The sequence below is a fragment of the Atheta coriaria genome, unplaced genomic scaffold (assembly GCF_025399875.1).
Source record: "Atheta coriaria isolate IRGN ID8LTWV9N9 unplaced genomic scaffold, Caltech_Dcor_3.1 hic_scaffold_8_pilon, whole genome shotgun sequence".
Taxonomy (NCBI): domain Eukaryota; kingdom Metazoa; phylum Arthropoda; class Insecta; order Coleoptera; family Staphylinidae; genus Dalotia; species Dalotia coriaria.
Genome location: NW_027045450.1, coordinates 3,189,611 through 3,209,867, shown reverse-complemented (window position 1 = coordinate 3,209,867; position 20,257 = coordinate 3,189,611). Strand labels below are relative to the sequence as shown.

Sequence of the window (20,257 nt, the reverse complement as noted above, 5' to 3'; positions counted from 1 at the left end):
GTGAGTGAGTAAGAGCATGAACATGCGTCTAAGCACTATCGATGCAATAATAACTCATTGTTACCAAGCTCTGATGCAAGGCGGCGGCAGCGGCGGCAAACGCACCCACTCACTACAAACGCCCCCGAATGCACCTCAATCCAGTACCCAATCCGCATAAAGCAATTAATTAAAACGCTATTAACAGACCACATCAGACGCATTTGCAGTCGATTCGTTTCGATTCTATTTTCTGCGCATTTATTTACAAAATTTCTGCCAACTCGTGCGAATATAATGGAAGCTACAAATTTACCCATGTAACTAACAATATATGTTGCCGTAGCGAATGCACCCGATGTGCGCCGCCCCAATGGTAATTACTAATTAACGGGAAAAATTACGGACGCGCGCACTCCCGATCAGATTTCTGCCGCTGTGTTTTTATTATCGCTCTCACGTGAAAAAGCATTGATAAATTATTACGCTTGCGATGGTATATCACAATTTAATGCAAATACAATTATTTGAGCTTAAATAATAATTTAATTAATCTAATCGATGGCAAAAACATACATGTTCACGATAACTATTATCCGTTATGTGCACATGCGAATTTACATTGTCGAGTAAAAATGCGAATTGAATTTAATTGTTAGATAAATAAATAGATAAATAACCACAAAAGAGGAAATTACATTTAAAAACAATACAAAGAGTAATATGTCCACACTGATATGTTAAGATACTGGCTGCCTCGCAATAATTTTTACCATCAGGATATTTACTATGTTTTATATTCAATTTCTGGTATTTTTCTTGATCCAATCAATGTACTCCGTGACCCGAGTGTACACACCTGGATAGCCCGGCTCGCCGCACTTGTTTCCGAAGCTCACAACGCCAACCTGGGTCCACCTCGTGTCCCAATTAATCATTAACGGCCCGCCGGAATCCCCCTGAAAAGATGATTATGTGTAAATGCGGGCGCGCTGATTTATTCACAGCATTTAATAGAGTTGTATCCGCGGCGGCGGCGTACCTGGCAGGCGTCCGTACCACCCTCCGAGTATCCGGCGCATATGAAATTAGACGTAATGGGTTGAAAGTATGCTTGATTGCAGTCCTCGTTGCGCCACACAGGTAGCTGGGCTTCCCGCTGTGTGGTGCTCTCTTTGCCACCTACTTAACAATTAATGTTGTGTGTTTACATAACCGACAAGTACAAACCGTAATAGGTAGTTCCCCAGCCGACGACGGTTGTCCGGTGTCCTGCAAACGTCTCCTTTTTTGTCCTGCCCTCCGGCAGGCAAATGGGTATCACGTATTTTGATTTACGCACTGGTCGGTCCAGCACCAGAATGGCGATGTCATTGTAAAATCCAATGCGACTGAATTCTTTGTGAGCTCGGATTTCCATCACCTTGAAGGTAACTGGCGCTGAGGGTTCATTGTCACGCTTTAAATCAATGTCGCCCAATCGTACAGTAAACTGATGTGGAGAAAATCTGTAATCATAGGCATGGACGCAGTTCAAAATCACACTGTAATATTATATTCGGCTATTAATGGTTATACTGTCTTTGTCGAGAATCGCGCGTACAATGCGCTGCAGTCAGGATGTGTTTAGGTGAAATAAGAGTTCCTCCGCACCAGAACTCGGTCCTTCTAGCTCCGTGTAAGAAAATTGCTGCCATCCAAGGCCATCGACCTGGAAGGGAATCTTCTCCACCAACAACTCTATATTTGGCGTATTCTGGTTGACCACAGTCTGTAATTCAACTATTTGAATTCATTTGTATTGTAGATAATAGACTGGAGATACCTTCAGGATCCACTACATTTTCAACAGGGGTTAAGACCGACGCTAGTGTTACAGTTTGTGGCGGAGGTGCCGGTGTTGCAGATACAGTTGTATCTTCCGGAGGTACGTACTGTACTGGTCCTGACGTCAGCGCGGGAGGTATATATGCAGGTGTAGTTGTTTCAAGGGGTCCAGAACGAGGACAACATACACCTGGTACGAAAAGGCTTTTGAAGCAGAGGGATTGACGCAAATTGCTTAGGTTAAGAAGCAACTGTGGACAATCACTCAAATCATCGCAATATCTAAAACATAAAGGAGGACATAGTAACAAGGGTAATATATAGAAAATTGTTTAAAACGATACCCTTGGAGGCCATCCGGAGTAGTACATACTCTAGAGCTAGTACTCGCCTCGGTTGTTGTGGTTCGCACTTCTGATGGTCCAGCAAGTGGTGGTAATGCTTCGCGCACCAACGGTGCAAATGAATCAGTCACATTACGACCCAAGACGTTTTTGCTGATTGTGTAAATGGCACCGGGTAACTCAGCTTGTTGGCCCCGGTCATCATTTCCTCCACGCGTCATGTTCACCAAGTATCGGCCGACAGTGTTGAGCGCGCCGAGGGTTTCCGATATCTTAAAAATGGTCTCCGGCCGCAAGTGTCGACCTTCATCGCTTGAATCCTGTAGCGGTGCTTGCGGCTGATAATTGCGCTTATCTCCATTTCTAGACTGCGGAATTCTTATCCAGCGCTTTTGCTCGCTAACTTGTTCGCGCTCCCATGGTGCGAAATTCGTCAAGTCTGATAAGAAGTCGCATCGGACGTGCGCAATCTGAGCCACAAGGCAGAAATTCATTATTCCTAAATGAACATAGAATAGAATATACTAATATACTAAAGATAATCGTATTAAAAAAGTTTTTAGAGATTTCTACGTTTCTTGCTGAGGCCTTCGCCAAGTTAAAGCAGAAGAAAGTGAAAATGACGCATACACTCTCGAATATAGATATTACAGTGTCAAGGTGTCCCGCGGGGAATTTCGAGTAGAGTTTTTACTTTCACCTATCGTACACATCCGTCTTGACGTAATTTGTAATATGTGTTCGGAGTTCCCAACATCGCCACGCAATATTCCAATGTGTACGAGTATAAGAATCTCATTGCTAAATTGTTATGAAATTTTATTGGTTTCAATTAACACGTGTGACAAATTTTCTAAATAAATTTCTTCTCGGTGAGAGAAATCTCGACTCAAAGATTAGACAATAAGATTAACCGCTCTTTTACAAAGGCAAAGAATTCAGTGTAATTTAGGTCTTGGGTTGCTTTTATCTCACACATATTTTGAATGTTAAATGTTTTTGGAAAATTGTGTAATGCCTATTCTTGGGATGTTGGGTAAGATTACTATTTCCGAAATTGTTCGTTGTAATACACAGATTTAATGACATTCATACGTTAATAACAACCTTAAGACAGATATATTTCCAAATTATTTAATATCTGTCTGGTTATTATGATCACGTCTGCACACGAAAGCATGACAAATAAGTAGTATTGTGATTACATAAAGAAACAGGATATTATTCTAAAGAAGTTTTCTTGTCATATTTAGGTTACATTAATAAAAGCAAGTAGATTGCAGTAATGAAATTCTCATGACATTACAAACCATTAATTCGGAAAATTAAATTTCGTGCAGTGAAATTTAAAATTATACTCCAAATTACATAAAGTAGTAAATAATTTGTTGATAAATTTGCGACAAATTTAAAATTACACACAACAATCAAATCCAAGACAATAGCACATCGCGGACCATCGTCCAAATTGCGATAAAGAAGATCACATTATTTTGTTTAAATGAAGGCTCTTGTAGACAAGAGTGTAATAAAACGGATACGTAACTTTCTCTATGACTAAGTGGTATTTAACCGATGCGAATTTAATCCATTGTTTTGTGAACAACAAACAAGGTTGGTATACACGCAATTTTCTATATCAGAGAAACTTGAAAAGCAAAGTTTATATTTAATGCATACCTAAATTTTATTCGGCCACTATATAAAAACGTCTACAATTGTCGCGCAACGGTACACAATTGATTAGACCGATTCACGAATCGATGAGCGATTTCTAAATATGACGTTCTGCGCTCCATATTCATGCTAACCAGTCTCGCACCGAATTGCACATAACGCTATCATAAATTTGCACATTAATATCAATTAGTGACGTTGCATTTGATGTGTTATCCGTCAACAGTCGTCAATATTCTCACGATCGGCCAAGAAAGTTGGCGAGTGTAATTAATTCGCAATGAAATTGCGCACTTTTTATGCATCCGTCCGGTAATCCGCGAAGAAAATTGGTAACTACCATCCAACAGCACACGGCTCACATTGTCAAGTCCACGTTAGTCAAGATTTCTAAAAATGGCGTTATTTTTGCAAACTTTTCAACAAATAATGACTTTTATCAATCTTTTAGAATTATTAAAACCCCAATTTAATTTTAAACCATTGTACATAGAAGAATACAATTGAAGCAAATAAAACAATTGAAACAATTATTGAAGATAAAGTTTTATACTAGTTTCAGTTTATTTACGCACCCAAATATAAAATCCATGTATGCATTTTTATAAATTTGATCTTGTCAACCAGTTGATGCGGGTTAAGAAACTTCATAGAAGTCAAACACTTGCACTTGACGCACTTTATAATACACTCGAATAGTTATTTTATCTTTTGCACGTGCAAGTTTTAAACAAGTGATTAAACACGCGCGCCAACCATCGAGAACACGATCAAGAATTGAATTATAAGTGGCCAACGCGACGTTTGCTGGCTGCTTGGTGGCGACGCTTGGATGCGAGGTTCTGACCCACATTCGTCCATGAACGGTCTGAAGAAAGTGAGCGTTTGCCCTTACTCTTTCTTTCATTTCTCCCACGAAATAACGAAGCAGCGAAACCGTGTAAGTAACGTTACTGCCGTGCGCGATGACTGCATCAAGACATACTCATCGAAGCCAACACATTTCACATCATAATCACAATAATCACTTTCATCGACCAAACATTTAATACAGATTCGTTGCATGTGAAATAGGTACTGCATTTTTAGTCATAGTTGAATTCATTATAAATTCGCGTGGTTGAATATTCAATGAAAGGCGATTTCTTTTTGGTCTCCGTTTAAAATTGGCATTTCGAATATTTGGGAATATCCCATGTAGATGAAAGAAAGTAAAACTATTCATCTGCCTGATATGCAAGAGTGTTGAAAAACATGTTGTAGTAGATATATAAAAACTATTTAGATAATCTAGCGTAACACTTACTTAAAATTTATTACACAAACCATCTAAATACACTGGCGGGGGTGGTATGCTTCCTACTAATGGTTCAAGTTCTGCTAGAGAGCACTCAGCGACATCTGCTACCGAATACCTTAACGAGACAACATTATTATTGCATTGGGTAAGTAATCTGTGTTTTTTATTTAACAATACGCGCAGCATAGTAAATATTGCTTATCACAGATTAGTAAACCTCGTTAGCATTTGCATATACCTATGTATTGCGGTTTCAGGTGGTTTAATTTCGTTTACAATCAACTCGAAGGTTTGTAGGTTTGGTGTAGATAGGTGAAAGAGTTCTAGCCAGTTCTTTGACTTGTGCGATATATAAAAGTATGCCGTATTCCAAAGTGGCAGAGTTAAATCAACAATGCTACCTACATTGGCGGGGTAAATGGGACTGTTGCATAGCAACCATAGTAACGTAGTTGTTAGAAATCCGCAGTTGTGCAGCAATAATGTTACATACATCATGACAAAAAATGTCCCCATCCAAGAATTGAGTTTTTTTTTTATCAATTAAGTAAGTCAGAGAAAAGTTGTAATTGTATTGCAATTTTCACAAAATTACTGTGTCAATTAACATACGTTTGTTTAATTTTTAAACTCCTTTAACAAATTTATTCTAGTAAAAAGATTTTATGTTACAAGAGATAGATAGAGGGAGATAGCCTTGATTCGTCTTATTTTGAATCTTTTTCGTCATTCTGTATAAAATAAAGATTACCGGTCACAATCCGGTTCTGTCAATTCCCAGATCAGCTGTTTATCGACTAGGTCGCGTCGCCGCCATGCTGGGATACCATAGCAACGAGCGAACGCGGCACGCGGTTCGTCGAATCGCCGGCAACCACCTTCCACTCTCGTTCAGACAGCGGATGGCGCCGCGTGTGAGTGCAGCGCGCTTAGCGAGCGTCAGTTGAACTGGTGAGCACCTGGTGGGACGTTCGGTGCCTTGATAATCGCTTTGTTTGCTAGCGACTAGCGGAAGCCACTCTCGTGAACATACCAAATAGTGCGTGCTAACGTCTTCGGTGACTGTGTGTACAGTTTGCTATAGGAATATATTCATTTACGGAACATCGATGTGTGTGCGACATTAACGAAACGCATTCGATATGCAATTCGAAAGTTTCCCCAACTTTTCATTGAAGACTTTGGGTTTGGCGGCACTCATTCTGATGCTGCACAACTTTTCCACATCGCAAGCCTCGCGAACGTGCAGCCACAAACATCCGAAACACAATGAGGTAGGAAAGCATACATACATACTTATTGCTTGTGTGAATTTGGCGCATTTTCAAAGCAGGTTAATAAACATTGTTAATTGTAGTATGAAGTAATTGTACAAACATACTACGCGAGTGTTACGGGGAACAATCGGCGGGATCTCATGGTCGTTGCTTGTGTGCATGCACCTCGCACACGACTTTTACTTTCCGGCTTGGCGTCTTGTAGTGTCCAATCAGCTACATAATGTTAATTCTAACATTTTCCATTTCATTAACTGACGAACGAGATATCCTCAATGTATGTTCTTATAAGTACCGACTGTCAAGTTCTTTTCGATAATACAGAAAAACTGAAGCTATTGAATTATTAATGAACGAGTGATCGAGGACAACTTTCTGATTTTATATAATAAGTATTATGAATTAATTTGCACAAAATTGGCAAGTCTGAAGAGCGAGCGGTGGTCGTCGGGAGTGAAAATGCAAGTGATGTTAGTTAGAAATGCGATAAGTCATTATTTGGGTGCTATACACACGTAGGTGTGTATATATCTTCAAACTATCGTGAATAGGTGCAACATTTTAAATAATTGCAGTTACTATAAGGCGTTATTGTGTTTTAAGAAGTGCAAATTGTAATAATGTGAGGGAAACCATTTACGTTCCCATCCTCAATTGGAGCATGTCTAGCATTAATTTTTTTAATACTTCAGCTTGGTCGGGTAATGCCACAGAGCATGCAGCAACTAGAATGTAATAACCCCGCCGCGCCGCAACGAGCGATGAATGTAACGCATTAAGTTATTATCGTAACGTAAAATTTTGCTGCTTTGCAAAGTTGTCGCAATTGTTTCACCAAGTTTCCTTGTGTAAGTTTATTGCATACTTTAAGATAAATCTAATAGTATAGGAAAAAACAACTTATGGCAATTTTGCAATCATAGCATTCCGCTATTATATTGCTACAAAATCACGTAATTCTCACCTCTCAACCATTTTTTTTATTTAATGATAAATCTAAGCACCACATTTTCGCAAATTATGATAAGGGTGCTTCAGGTCAATAAACTGTTTTACTTACTAGTTATTATATAATAATTCGTTTTCAATCCCGTAATAAAACAATGAAATTTTAGGACGGCAAAATAAAATAATTTGTCAGTCTACGCCATACATTCTACAAATTGACTCTCTGTAGGTAATTTCCTATTCTGTTACAATTTGTGAAGGAACGTTGATTTTGAAAAATGCTTCATAAATTACTTGTCACATGGATGTGGGACACACCAAAACCACGGAACGATATTCTCGATGGAAGTTCGTTTTAAAGTATGCTGAGTGCATGATGAAAATTTGGGGTCATCGTATTTATGCTTGGCCTGTATACAACCACAAAAGGTACATCCAAACTAGTTAACTGCTGTTACGTTAACTGAATTATGTTATTATGTGTTTGCGCTCTGGAAACACATGCTGACAAACATTCGACCTGGTTGACTGCTAGCACCGTCTTACTATGGTTTACAATGAACTACATTACCATTGGCACCTTCCGAATAGTAACCAGAAATGTGTTTATTCGTTTTTGCTTATGTCGATAGAAATTGAAGGAAAAATACGGCATTGTTCTTGGTCTCATAAAATCCACTCCAGCGTGACGTCGGGAATAATTCTAATTATTGAATGCGATGCTAAGCATCCTCGCACGATGGGCGTCCATGTGCTCCTTAATTATCATCAAACGACCAGCGATGGCGAGTGTCGCCTCGGCAATAAACTTTTGTTTTGTTTCATCGTGCGTTCAATGTCTCGTGACGCGCGCATTAATAAACTAACATATGTTCGTTGATTTAATGCTATTTACTTTTTAATGGCCACCGGTACATCACCACACTAATTTGAAATGCAATGGCGTTTTTAACTTGTTCGACACGAATACCGACTTGCTGAAATAATTTCCACGTTTTTGTAGTGCTCTTGGTGCACACGAGAGCTATCCTGTTATTGCAACGTGAAAATGATTTCTGCAAATCGATTTCTATTGCTAGATCTTAGAATTAGACATGAAATTGAGCACACAACTACAGAAATAGAACTCACATACTAACATTTAATTAATATAAGTTAAAGTCTGTTTAAAATATCAAATAATGTCATTTTTCTGATTTAAACTAACGTTTGTTTAGTTGGAATTTATGCAGTACTTTGTTGTGGTTTATGGCAGACGTGTTCAATGAAATTTCTATTAGGTACCGTAATTCGTTCAGCTCTACATATTTCAATAAATAATCCGTTAAAATGAAATTTCGAAAAAATGTTCTCATTATTTGCCTTTGAACCTCTTATTACTTCATTAGATTAGAAATGGAAAATGTAGCCTGCATTTTTATGGCTGTCTTATGACCTGATCCAATAAAAATGTGTTAAATAATATTATATGCAAATGTTCAAAATTACTGTACAATCATACTTTTGTAGCAAATGGAAATTATTTCCAGAGTGAATTCTACTGTATTTTATTTATTGCACAACCTGCATAGTTCAACAACGAGATTCCTTTGTTTCACAGGTCGTGCACGGTGTTCACATCGAGCCCCAGCACATTATGAAGAAGAGGAGCGCTGATCAGCCATTGCGGATACTTCTTTTCTATGACGTCAGTGTTTACAGGTTAGTATTGCATGCATATTGATTGTGGAATGTTTTAATTGAACTTTAATATAACTTTTTATCACAACGATCCAGTATTACACACTGAAGAGAAACTGGAAGCAAAGAGATAAATTCGTTATCTTGCTACTTCAGACTGCTTTTGTTGCCATGATCTTTGCGATTAATTAACAAATAATAAGCAAGTATTTGCTAGCAAACGGTTGATCCGGAATCAGATAAAACTTACATCCTACATCCTACTACTAATTTAAATATACTAAATTTGCAATGTAATTTGTTTTTTTTGAATACAGGTTGGACCAGGAACGTTTCGAGTTGATTAATGTAAGACACGTGAATTTTTAAATACAATTTTTTAATTGTTCATTATAATTATTGTAGAATACGATATTGCCACAAGCTGTACATTTTTGGGAACGTGCATTGTTTGTGCGTAAAGTGGAAAACGTTATTAGATTAACCCGGTATGCACCTTTGTCACTTTCTTTTTGCTCCCAAAATTAATTTTCTACATCTATGGAATTGCAGAAAATGTAACGAATCACAAGTATTCGTCAAGGATTCATTGACGCATTGCATTGACACGTGCAAAGAAAAAACAATGTGTGGAGAGGTGGAGGTTCCCGAACAACATTTAGACGCATGCAGGGTGTGCAATACTACTGGACAGGATTGTAAAATTGAAGCCGGTTCTAAACCTGGTGAAGGTAAAATTTGCAACGGATTAATTTTGACTCGCAATAAAAGGAAACTTTGTATTTCGGTATTAAATTTAGATTGTTAAACATTTATATGCTTTCTGTTTTATCCATGACTGCCACTTTTTGTGTGCACGTGAAGGCTTAAATGTGGACTTTCATTAATGAATTATTTATTCAAATCACCTTGTTTGTAGGCATCCAAGACTCGGATTTTGTGTTTTACGTGTCGGCAATGCAAACTGAACGATGCAATAAATCCTTGACCGTTGCCTACGCCGCTCATTGCCAACAAGAAATCGCACTCGACAGGTGAATTCGGCAAATACGTTTCTCTCACCAATATGCATAACTTTCACTTATGTGGTAATTTTTGTTTTGATTATGTGCGCAGACCCATTGCCGGACATGCTAATTTGTGTCCCAACAGTATCAGCACCAAACCACAGGAGTTGGAAACGCTGTTATCAACTGTAAAGCACGAAATTCTGCACGCTTTGGGATTCTCTGTCAGCTTGTATGCTTTCTACAGGGATGACAATGGCGAACCGCTAACACCCCGCCGACCGGATACCGGCAAACCTGTACTCAACGAAAAGTTTGTATTGCATTCGATTCGCCTATGCTAGATGATTACATTAGATATTGTATTTTTTTGCTGCAGATTGCAGACATACCAATGGAGCGATAAAGTAATACGTCCAGTAACGCGAAGAAATTGGCTCGTGAGATCGGGCGTTGTGTCGCGTGACATACAAATGGTAGTAACGCCACAAGTCGTGCAAGAGGTGCGCGATTATTTTAACTGTTCGCAGTTAGAAGGTGCAGAATTGGAAGACCAAGGTGAAGAAGGCACGGCACTCACGCATTGGGAGAAGCGTGTGTTTGAGGTAAACGCGCAGCTTCTTTGTTCTTGTGGCATTCGCATGCTAATAAACGTTCTTTCATGACATGATCTCTTGTTCCTTGATCAGAATGAAGCAATGACCGGAACACACACGCAGAATCCGCAAATATCTCGGGTAACGTTAGCATTAATGGAAGACACCGGCTGGTATAAGGCGAATTATTCCATGGCGGAGCCGTTAACTTGGGGCAAAGGTCTTGGTTGTGATTTCGTGATGAAGAGCTGCAAGGAATGGATCTCAACCAAAGCAGACCGGTAAATATTAGATTCTAATTTTACAGACTAATGATTTCTAATTAATGAAATGTTTGTGCTTTGCAGAGGAATGTCAATTCATCCGTTCTGCAATAAGGTAAAGCGAGATCCTCTTCAGACGGAATGCACCGACGACCGCACGTCGGTTGCCTTGTGCAATCTAATTCCACATGATCATTTGCTACCCAAACTTTATCAGGTCTGTTTAAATTAGATATTCATCAAGTGATTTGGACTGAATCACTTCTGTGTTCATTATCTTGATATAATTGCATTTTCTCTTTAGAACTTTGACTCGATCGATCATGTCGAAGCGGGCAGTGAAGGGTTCTACGGTGGATCGGTCTACTTGGCGGATTATTGTCCTTACATTCAGGAATTTACGTGGCGCTCGAAGAATGTTATTGTACGTGGATCACATTGTCAATACGAAGATAACAACCCAAGTATGTGCAAACTCCCAAAATTAATTATTAAAGATATAATAAGTATGATTTAAGGGCCAGACAAAAATTTTGCCTTTGAAAAATATGGCAAGCATTCCCGGTGTTTTGACCACACCGACCGAATGTGGGAGGAACGGTCCTGTAAACAAATGCGCCAATGGCAGCACTGGGGTTCGGGCTGTTACAGTTACAAATGCGAAGGTGGACGCCTTCACATTATAGTAAGTGAGAACTTTTAAATCTTCGATTTCACTATCAATGTTTGTATAGGTGGGAAACTACACTTACACTTGCTATCATTCGAAGCAAGAAATCTCCATCCGAATATTGAACAATGACTGGCTCCATCGCGGCGCGATTGTGTGCCCGCCATGCAAAGAACTTTGCAAGGAGGAGTTTAATGTGACCGGCGATAGTTGCAAACCTGGCCAGGAACCGCCCCCAGCCAACTTCTATCCTCACGATGAACTGCACTGCAATGGCGCTTCTCACCTCACGTTTTCTTTGCCAATACTTTTATTCGTACTCATCTCGTTTAGTCTCGCTTGCAATGAGAACAGATGATCGTATGATAAGTAATTGCGATTGCAACCAGACCGTTCCTTTAAGACTGTAACATTGGCGCTGCAAATAGCGCAAAAGCACGGGCACATTTAACGACGTCCAAGCGCCTCGTACGCCTGATCTACAACTTACATTTTTGTGATATGTGAGCATTATTGTAATAATACAAAGAGTAGAATTAACATGAGTTAACAATGAATTAACCCTTGAAATTAAATTGTTCTCCAATGCGCGTTTAATATTTATTAATGAATTGTAAATAAAATACGACCTCAAGTAAATAACATGTATTAAATATACAATTACCACTAAAACTGATGCTACCGAGTGCATTTGCACATGAAGTATTCCCATTTCAATCAGTCTGTTATAAAAATATTGATTCTAGCATTATCACTTATTCAATTAGTATTTTTAATTTGGTTCCAGGCTTTGGAAGAATTTTATTTTATAATTTTGTTAAATGGCTTAATTAGTTAGCATCTGTGAAGCACATTTTCAATCAATCATTCCGGTAGTAATCTTTTCTCGAAGTTGAAAAATTTCCAATACTTTTTAAGCGTATAGATTACGTCGGTGAATGTGCGATGTGCATTGTCCTTCTGCCTGCTCATATCAGAAGGTGGTGGCAGCGGATCGCCAAGCAGAGTTTTTATGCAAAATACCATCGAGTGCTTCAAGGTATTGATGTTGTAGCCACCCTCAAGAGCAACAATCAGCCGACCGCCAGCGAGCGGTCTCAATAACTGAATCATGTGTCCGAATGTTTGTGGCATTACTTTGTAGTTACCCAGCAAATCGTTGATACCAGCGTCAAAGCCAGCCGAGACAAGCACTACGTCTGGACCGAAAGCATAAGCACAAGGAAGGACAATCTTGAAGAATGCCGTCAGGTAATCAACACATCCCATTTTATTCTATAATAAAACAAACACAAGTTATAATATTTAATAATATGATATCTTATGTAACAATAAACGAATACCTACAATTTCAAATGGTACATTCACATTGAAACCTGCACCAACGCCAGCGCCCACCTTATCAAAACTACCGTTGCTAGAACGTGGGAAATACGTTCCACTCTCGAATTTGTGAATACTGATAAACATCACTTTATCTGAGTTATAGAAGATATCTTGCGTGCCATTACCATGATGTATATCAAAATCCAGAATCAAAATCCTATCAAATAATGCAATTATGTAGTTCAAATGAAAACTAAACAAATACGTACCTTTCAGCTAATCCATTGTCCAGCATGTATTTAGCTGCCACTGCTACATTATTCACAAAGCAGAATCCTGAAGTTTTCGATTGCTCTGCATGATGACCCGGCGGTCTTATCAATGCTACGCCAGAAGTGTACTCCCCAGACATCACAGCATCACATACTGTTATCAAGCCCGAGACGGCCGTTTCTATGCTAATCTTACTGCCTGAGTTCCAGAATAAATCGTGAGTAGTTGGCGGAATCGATGGGCCATCATTAATTAAATCATCCAAGTATTCCTTAGAATGAACTTCAATTGATAGTGCTCTGAAATCAACACGTTTGATTTCCAACTGTTTGCAACGTTTGTCCAATTCCAATTCTAAGAATCGATCGTAAAGCGCCTGCAATCGCAGAGGGTTTTCAACAGTCTCCTCGGGCGCTTCATGCGTAAGCATTACTGCATCAAAAACATAACATAATTTGTTTTTCATTGGCAGACCATAATCCACTTTCAAACAATCCACGAGTACTTTCAAATCGTCCTGCTCTTGCTGTGAGACCACCGGGTAACAATTACGAGTTGGATATGGAGGAGAATCTTCAAAACCTTTGTATTGTACGTTTACAATATGCTTTTCTTCATTGGCATATTTAATTCCAATATTTTCGAATACTTTGAAACACTTCCAATATTTACAAAGTACACTTTTTACATCATTAATAGTGGAAATGACTTCGTCATTTGGTCCGTCTTTCATTGGTAGCAAAAACGCCGGAGCATCATCTAAAAGTGCTCGCAATGTCATCGCTACACCTTCCGCCAGAGATGGCAAAAAGTAGCCCCCTTCTAAAACGACAGCCAGTTTACCATATGCCAGCCCACTCAGTAATTTAATAAGGTGACCGTAAAAACCGGGCGTGACTTTCATGCAACCCTGTAAGGATACAAGTTTTAAAAAAAAATGGTTAAGTTGATTCATTGCATATGAATATAGTTTGTGAAACCTTTTCATCGCCAAGGGCTGAATCGAAGCCAGCACAAACCAACACTAAGTCAGGATTAAACTGAAATGAGAATAAAATGAATAAAGTTTATACCTCCGGACAGCCGACGCACGCATCATATCCAGCGCAAAAAAGTATCAAATCTGGCTGAAACTGGCAGAGCAACAAAGCTTAAACAGATCTTAAGAAATAGTATATTCTGAACTTACTTCATATGCAACAGGTAGCAGAATTTGCGTAACAATTGCCATATAATCTGTATCAGTACAACCAATGGTATTTAACGGGAAATTAATGTTAAAACCTTCACCAGCGCCACTTCCAACGTGATCAAAATTGCTGCGGCGTAAGTTGGGCCAAAATTCCCCATGTTCATAACGATGTATCGAGAAATACAAAACACTGGAACAAAACAGATTTAAAATTAGCTCTAATACCCTTGAAAATATAGCCAGCATAGCATACTTATTATTATTATAAAACATATCTTGGACACCTTGACCATGATGAACATCGAAATCAACAATCAAAATCTTTTGCGCTAGAGATTGGACGGCCGCCGCCGCAATGGCAACATTATTAAAGAAACAATAACCATTGTAAATGTCCTGTTGGGCATGGTGCCCTGGAGGGCGCACAACTGCCAATCCATTGCTAACTCTTCCTTCAGCAACTGCTCTCACCAAGCCCAATGTTGTTGCTGCAGCAACATTAGCACAATGAAAAGTATCTTTATTAAAATAAATCGCATCGTAATTAGATGCTATTTTCTCTGCTTGATTAACATTAAACGGTTCACAGATTTTATATAAATTCTCGTACTGTGTGCGTTGATGTAACTTAGTAATATCGTCGATATCAATATGTTCGTTCTGGATCCGTACACAGCGATTAACAAGGCCCAGTTCGTTCAACCGATGCATTATGGCAACATAACGAGCTGGATTCTCCGGATAGCCCGAATCCCATTCGCACTTGTGCATTATCATATCGTCATTGAATGCTATACCTGTCCGTCCACGTACCAACAATGCACTTTTGAATGACTCTGCATACTCATCTTGCACCCAGTCAGAGTGGTTCATAGTCTCTTGTGCCTCTTTCGCCATTTTTAAATTTCGCATGCGCTTCTTGAAGTCTTTTAGGCTTTCCTGCAACCAGAATCAGAATGAAGTGGATTCTCACAAATGTGTGATGCACACATTACACCATCCTGTATTTTGAGTGGGCCAAATCTGCTAGTTAAATCTGGAAATAATTATAACACTGAATCGAGACTCATCAATATTCGTAAGTAGGTACGATTAATAAAATTAGGAGTTACATCAAATATGCATAGGAAAGTGAGTCATGCCTAATGTAGAAAAAAATATAAACAACCACCTGCTGACAGAGTAAACAAAACCAAATTACCTTTCCCCTACAAGCAACGATTAAGTGCAGAAAACTCAAATGTCAAGATAAATGTATGCAAAATGTATTTCCAATTCTTTCCACGTTACGATGTTATCTCGTTATTTGATTAAAGAATTAGAAACTACTCCAGCTATATGTACGTTTCTAACCTTCAGTTTCCATTTGACGTTTGGTTTATTCCCTGTGTCAACACGAAATACTTGTTTAGTATTCTAATTAGATAGTCCTATCACTTAATGGACAGAACAGCTACAAAGACGGGCCACACTTGAGCAATTAAAAATTAGATTCTATAACTGGGTGGATACTTATATACGTAGACTATGTACTACTCATACACTACTATTATCTGGTCCAGTCTGACCCGAACTGCTCCGAACCACTTGCTGAGAATCTCAGCCTGAGATTAGTATGTACATATTAAACCATGGCTGGTTATACTCCCTCCTCTAATATAGAATATACGAAATCTCATCTAATTTATTTCCTATTTGTAAATAAAACTACATATTTACTTAGTAAATTATTTTTTTGCACACGCATGATGTATGATATATGATCTGACACATAATTTAAATGATCGTTTCAAAATTCGCGCTAAATTTTGCACGTCAATTTCGCTATTTGGGTTCTCAATTTTTTAGGTTATTTTCATACGATTTTTTTGCTGATTTTTTATAATAAAGTGGCAATGACGGTGTTAGCAATTAAAATAAAATATCCCGAATTTGTGTAATAGGATTTGCCATAGAGCAAGGTCGTTATTATATATGTATATATATAATGAAATATACAGTCATGTCTATTGAGAACATTGCTTGGTGTCCATGCAACAGAACTATAAATTGAAAACAAGTAAATTTGAAAGTTTCTTGTAATTATGGAAAATTAAACAGTTATCAATTTATCTTTAAAATGAATAGGGTTTTAAGTTGTAAGTTGTACCAAATTTTTTGTATTCGTCGTGGTCTCTCTACACATTTCTCACACTGGACCACACTTGGTAAAACTTTTAACCAACGACCTATGAAAGATGATTCAAAAACTTCACCAAAGAAGGTAGTACAGTTAGGCAAATTATATGTTATGGTTGATAAATGAATTGGTTTATAGGGGTTATTTAATGTGCCTGAACTTGATGGATATGATGGATTTTTTACTCTTAAGGAACAATGCATTATTGCAACAGAGGCCCTCATGCATGAGATAACAGACTTAAAGAGAAATCGTAAGATGGTGCAAATCTTTGATGATCTATCAGATAACTTATGCAAGGTTGCTGATTTAGCTGATTTTATCCGCTTGGCACATCCATCTCAATCCTACACACAGGCAGCAGAACAGGCATGTGGTGCTGTGAGTGGTTTAGTTGAAAGGTAAATTTTAAATTTAATGTAGTAAGACTCATTTAGTATTATATATCTAATTCTCAGATTAAATACTGACAAACGTTTATATGATGCACTTCATAAGGTCGTGAATTTAGGTGATAAACACTCAACCAATGTGACTGATGATCATGTTGCCAAATTATTTCTGTTCGATTTTGAGCAGAGTGGAATTCACTTGCCAGAAAACTTAAGAAATCATGTGGTTTTATTGAACGATCAGATATTGCGCCTGGGACAGCAGTTTGTTAGTCAAGCAGCGCATCCTCGTATTGTACCAAAGAGCGTCATTCCTGAACATGTTCAACATTTGTAAGTAAATTATAATTCAATATAGGTTGATATCTAATTCCGTTTTTGTAGGTTTCCACCGGAAGGCAATAATGTTGTAATAAACGGACTAAATGTGGATTCACCAAATTCTATAGCTCGAGAGGTATCTTACAAAATCTATCTTTGTTCTGATCATTTGCAGGATGAAACGCTAAAGGAATTATTAAAGTCACGTCATGAGTTGGCTGTCACTTGTGGCTTTGAGACCTATGCGGAGCGAGCATTGCGCGGTAGTATGCTGGACACCCCAAGAATGGTGACTGATTTTTTAAACCATCTGTCAAGTGATTTAAAACGAAGCGCCGAGGATGATTTCAATCTGATGTTAAATATTAAGAAAGGCGAAAGGGGTGAAGGTTTCCTCGCCGCATGGGACGTTCCCTATTATACTCAAAAGTACAAGAAAGCAATGTTAAATGTCTCAGCATCGGACTTTTCACCATATTTCTCATTGGGTGCGTGTATGGAAGGATTAAACACGATTTTCAAAAATTTGTATGGTATTACATTGGAAGCAAATCCAGTTAGTGCTGATGAAGTGTGGGTCACCGATGTGTATAAATTGGCTGTCATTCATGAAACAGAGGGTATATTGGGATACATCTACTGTGACTTTTACGAACGCATTGGCAAGCCCAACCAAGATTGTCACTTTACGATACGCGGTGGGCGTAATCTTAACGGCCAATATCAACAACCTGTTGTGGTTCTTATGCTCAACTTGCCACTACCGCGTTGGTCTACGCCGACTTTATTGACTCCCAGCATGGTCGATAATCTCTTTCACGAGATGGGACATGCCATGCACTCGATGTTGGGACGCACGGAGTACCAACATGTTACGGGCACGCGGTGCAGCACTGATCTAGCCGAGGTGCCCTCGGTTTTGATGGAATACTTTGCGCGCGATCCACGCATTCTGAAAACGTTTGCACGACACTTCCAAACTAATGAGCCAATGCCAGATAATATGCTGGAGTTACTATGCGCCTCGAAGAATGTTTTCATGGCGAGCGAAATGCAAATGCAAGTATTTTATTCGATGGTAGATCAGCATTTTCACAATGGATATCCTCTGAAAGGAAACTCAATGGAGGTTCTTGCGAATGTGCAAAATAATTATTATAGTCTACCTTATGTTCCGAACACGGCGTGGCATCTCCGATTTACGCATTTAGTTGGTTACGGTGCCAAATATTATTCGTACTTGGTGTCGACTGCGTTGGCGTCATGGATATGGCATGCGTGTTTCGATCAGAATCCCCTTTGTCGAGTGCAGGGAGAAAGATACCGGCGTAACTTTCTTGCGCATGGTGGTGGTAAGCCACCTTGGGCTTTGATATCAGACTTCTTGCAGCGCGAACCTTCACCTGCTATGTTAGCCGGCTCTCTGGTTAGTGAAGTGGAGAATAAACGTGAGCGTTTGGATGTGTACATACGAAAATCCAAGTAGCTTCAATTTATTAAATTATTACGAAACTTAATAAATTATTGACTTACAACTTACAATCAAATTTTTACCAGCTTGTGTCACTAGTTACATGTATAGTTTGAATGTTGAATGCGGGGACGCGTTCGGCATTGGCCTGCGCCGCGTTTGTTTTAATTTTGTTTATGCTTATTTTTTATATTAAATGCCAAATGTCTAACCATTGTGGTATTTTATTTATACGCGCTTATCGGTGTATGCGGGTTTGATAGTCGCGCGAAGCGAATAGTGTGTATTGGGTTGCGGCCGGTGTTATCAACGGAAGTCGGAAGTCGGAGGTCCTAAACATCCTTTATCTCGGCTGTTTTCGGCTTAATTTGAAGGTTGTTTTGGAAAACACTGTATCCCTTAAAGTAATGCACCAATTTTGATACTTTTTTTCGACGATTTTTGAAAATTCATATCTCTTAAACTAAAAGCCAGAGCAACCAACGAATCGCTGATTATAGAAGACTAGAAAATTCTGTACCAGATAAAAATTTAAAATATATATATATTTCCTACAGTAAAGAGATAATTAAGATCCGATCGCAGCGTCTTAATCTACGGATTATTCTCTATAAGATAAGCTAGTTAAAGGAAATCTGAGGAGATGAAATTTTTAATTCTTAAGAAAAAAAATTGCCAAAGAGTGCTTGATACTTTTCGACGATTTTCGAAAATTCATATCTCTTAAACTAAAAACCAGAGCAACCAACGAATTGCTGATTATAGAAGACTGGAGAAAATTCTGTACCAAGATAAAAATTTAAAATATATATATTTCCTAAAGTAAAAGGGTCAGAAAAGGCGACTAAAAGTGCTAAAAGTGACATTTTTTAATTTTGCCCATTTCATTCAATCGCGAATATCTCGTAAACTAACAGAGATAAATAGGTACAACTCGCAGAGAATATTCTACGGACTAATATCTATAACATACAGTAGTTAAAGCGGAAATCTGAAAAATAAATTTTTTACTTAGAAAAATTGCCAAGAGTGCTTGATACTTTTTTTTCGACGATTTTTGAAAAATTCATATCTCTTAAACTAAAGCCAGAGCAACCAACAGATCGCTGATTATAGAAGATGGAAAATTCTGTACCAGATAAAATTTAAAATATATATATTTCCTACAGTAAAGGGTCGAAAAAAGGCGACTAAAGTGCTAAAAGTGACATTTTTAATTTTGCCCATTTCATTCAATCGCGAATATCTCGTAAACTAACAGAGATAATTAGGTACAACTCGCAGAGAATATTCTACGGACTAATATCTATAACATACAGTAGTTAAAACTGGAAATCAAAAAAATAAAATTTTTTACTTAAGAAAAAATTATACCCAGGGGTACTTGATACTTTTTTCGACGATTTTGAAAATTCATATCTCTTAAACTAAAAGCCAGAGCAACCAACGAATCGCTGATTATAGAAGACTGGAAAATTCTGTACCAGATAAAAATTTAAAATATATATATTTTCCTACAGTAAAGGGTCGAAAAA

General features: G+C 38.2%; 4 protein-coding genes across 10 annotated transcripts; 2 read left to right on the top strand and 2 right to left on the bottom strand.

Annotated features, from left to right (window-relative positions):
* Window positions 1–601: 601 nt before the first annotated feature.
* On the bottom strand, window positions 602–4,680 carry LOC135797221 (proclotting enzyme). Of its 2 annotated transcripts, none has more exons than XM_065309456.1 (7): window positions 4,403–4,680; window positions 2,151–2,649; window positions 1,805–2,088; window positions 1,558–1,750; window positions 1,210–1,487; window positions 1,022–1,161; window positions 602–938 (listed from the first exon to the last, which is right to left on the bottom strand). In XM_065309456.1, exons 1-7 carry the CDS (start codon window positions 4,476–4,478, stop codon window positions 780–782), a joined length of 1,629 nt encoding a protein of 542 aa, XP_065165528.1. In that variant the 5' UTR covers window positions 4,479–4,680; the 3' UTR covers window positions 602–779. The 2 variants fall into 2 exon arrangements, with proteins under 2 accessions (XP_065165528.1, XP_065165529.1); XM_065309457.1 differs by lacking the exon at window positions 4,403–4,680 and adding an exon at window positions 3,831–3,911.
* A 1,336-nt stretch (window positions 4,681–6,016) lies between these two features.
* On the top strand, window positions 6,017–12,210 carry Invadolysin (leishmanolysin-like peptidase, invadolysin). Its single transcript, XM_065308952.1, has 13 exons — window positions 6,017–6,401; window positions 8,953–9,053; window positions 9,350–9,380; window positions 9,438–9,520; window positions 9,585–9,763; window positions 9,952–10,066; window positions 10,149–10,352; window positions 10,419–10,644; window positions 10,729–10,916; window positions 10,983–11,115; window positions 11,203–11,362; window positions 11,417–11,583; window positions 11,633–12,210. The coding sequence occupies exons 1-13, from the start codon at window positions 6,270–6,272 to the stop codon at window positions 11,924–11,926; spliced, it is 2,013 nt and encodes a 670-aa protein (XP_065165024.1). The 5' UTR covers window positions 6,017–6,269; the 3' UTR covers window positions 11,927–12,210.
* On the bottom strand, window positions 12,155–15,971 carry HDAC6 (histone deacetylase 6). 5 transcript variants are annotated; one of them, XM_065308944.1, is made up of 8 exons: window positions 15,713–15,971; window positions 15,355–15,395; window positions 14,613–15,298; window positions 14,357–14,549; window positions 14,241–14,300; window positions 13,164–14,077; window positions 12,916–13,111; window positions 12,155–12,843 (listed from the first exon to the last, which is right to left on the bottom strand). In XM_065308944.1, exons 1-8 carry the CDS (start codon window positions 15,723–15,725, stop codon window positions 12,433–12,435), a joined length of 2,514 nt encoding a protein of 837 aa, XP_065165016.1. In that variant the 5' UTR covers window positions 15,726–15,971; the 3' UTR covers window positions 12,155–12,432. The 5 variants fall into 5 exon arrangements, with proteins under 5 accessions (XP_065165016.1, XP_065165018.1, XP_065165019.1 ...); XM_065308946.1 differs by lacking the exon at window positions 14,241–14,300 and adding an exon at window positions 14,148–14,207; XM_065308947.1 differs by having other exon boundaries at window positions 15,561–15,970.
* A 194-nt stretch (window positions 15,972–16,165) lies between these two features.
* On the top strand, window positions 16,166–18,786 carry LOC135796861 (mitochondrial intermediate peptidase). 2 transcript variants are annotated; one of them, XM_065308951.1, is made up of 5 exons: window positions 16,166–16,622; window positions 16,677–16,791; window positions 16,852–16,939; window positions 16,997–17,263; window positions 17,315–18,786. In XM_065308951.1, the coding sequence occupies exons 1-5, from the start codon at window positions 16,479–16,481 to the stop codon at window positions 18,735–18,737; spliced, it is 2,037 nt and encodes a 678-aa protein (XP_065165023.1). In that variant the 5' UTR covers window positions 16,166–16,478; the 3' UTR covers window positions 18,738–18,786. The 2 variants fall into 2 exon arrangements, with proteins under 2 accessions (XP_065165023.1, XP_065165022.1); XM_065308950.1 differs by having other exon boundaries at window positions 16,169–16,622; window positions 16,677–16,939.
* The last annotated feature ends 1,471 nt before the right edge of the window (window positions 18,787–20,257 follow it).

Coding starts and splice junctions, on each gene's coding strand:
- LOC135797221 (XM_065309456.1), bottom strand. CDS start 4,478: ATGAAGTTTCTTAACCCGCATCAACTGGTTGACAAGATCAAATTTATA. Junction 2,089..2,150: donor ACTCCGGATGGCCTCCAAGG/GTATCGTTTTAA, acceptor TTTATGTTTTAG/ATATTGCGATGATTTGAGTG. Junction 1,751..1,804: donor AAATGTAGTGGATCCTGAAG/GTATCTCCAGTC, acceptor GTTGAATTACAG/ACTGTGGTCAACCAGAATAC.
- Invadolysin (XM_065308952.1), top strand. CDS start 6,270: ATGCAATTCGAAAGTTTCCCCAACTTTTCATTGAAGACTTTGGGTTTG. Junction 10,353..10,418: donor AAACCTGTACTCAACGAAAA/GTTTGTATTGCA, acceptor TTTTTGCTGCAG/ATTGCAGACATACCAATGGA. Junction 11,116..11,202: donor TGCTACCCAAACTTTATCAG/GTCTGTTTAAAT, acceptor TTTTCTCTTTAG/AACTTTGACTCGATCGATCA.
- HDAC6 (XM_065308944.1), bottom strand. Junction 14,550..14,612: donor ATGTTTTATAATAATAATAA/GTATGCTATGCT, acceptor GTTTTGTTCCAG/TGTTTTGTATTTCTCGATAC. Junction 13,112..13,163: donor GACAATGGATTAGCTGAAAG/GTACGTATTTGT, acceptor ATTATTTGATAG/GATTTTGATTCTGGATTTTG.
- LOC135796861 (XM_065308950.1), top strand. CDS start 16,479: ATGAATAGGGTTTTAAGTTGTAAGTTGTACCAAATTTTTTGTATTCGT. Junction 16,623..16,676: donor CAAAAACTTCACCAAAGAAG/GTAGTACAGTTA, acceptor ATTGGTTTATAG/GGGTTATTTAATGTGCCTGA. Junction 17,264..17,314: donor CCTGAACATGTTCAACATTT/GTAAGTAAATTA, acceptor CCGTTTTTGTAG/GTTTCCACCGGAAGGCAATA.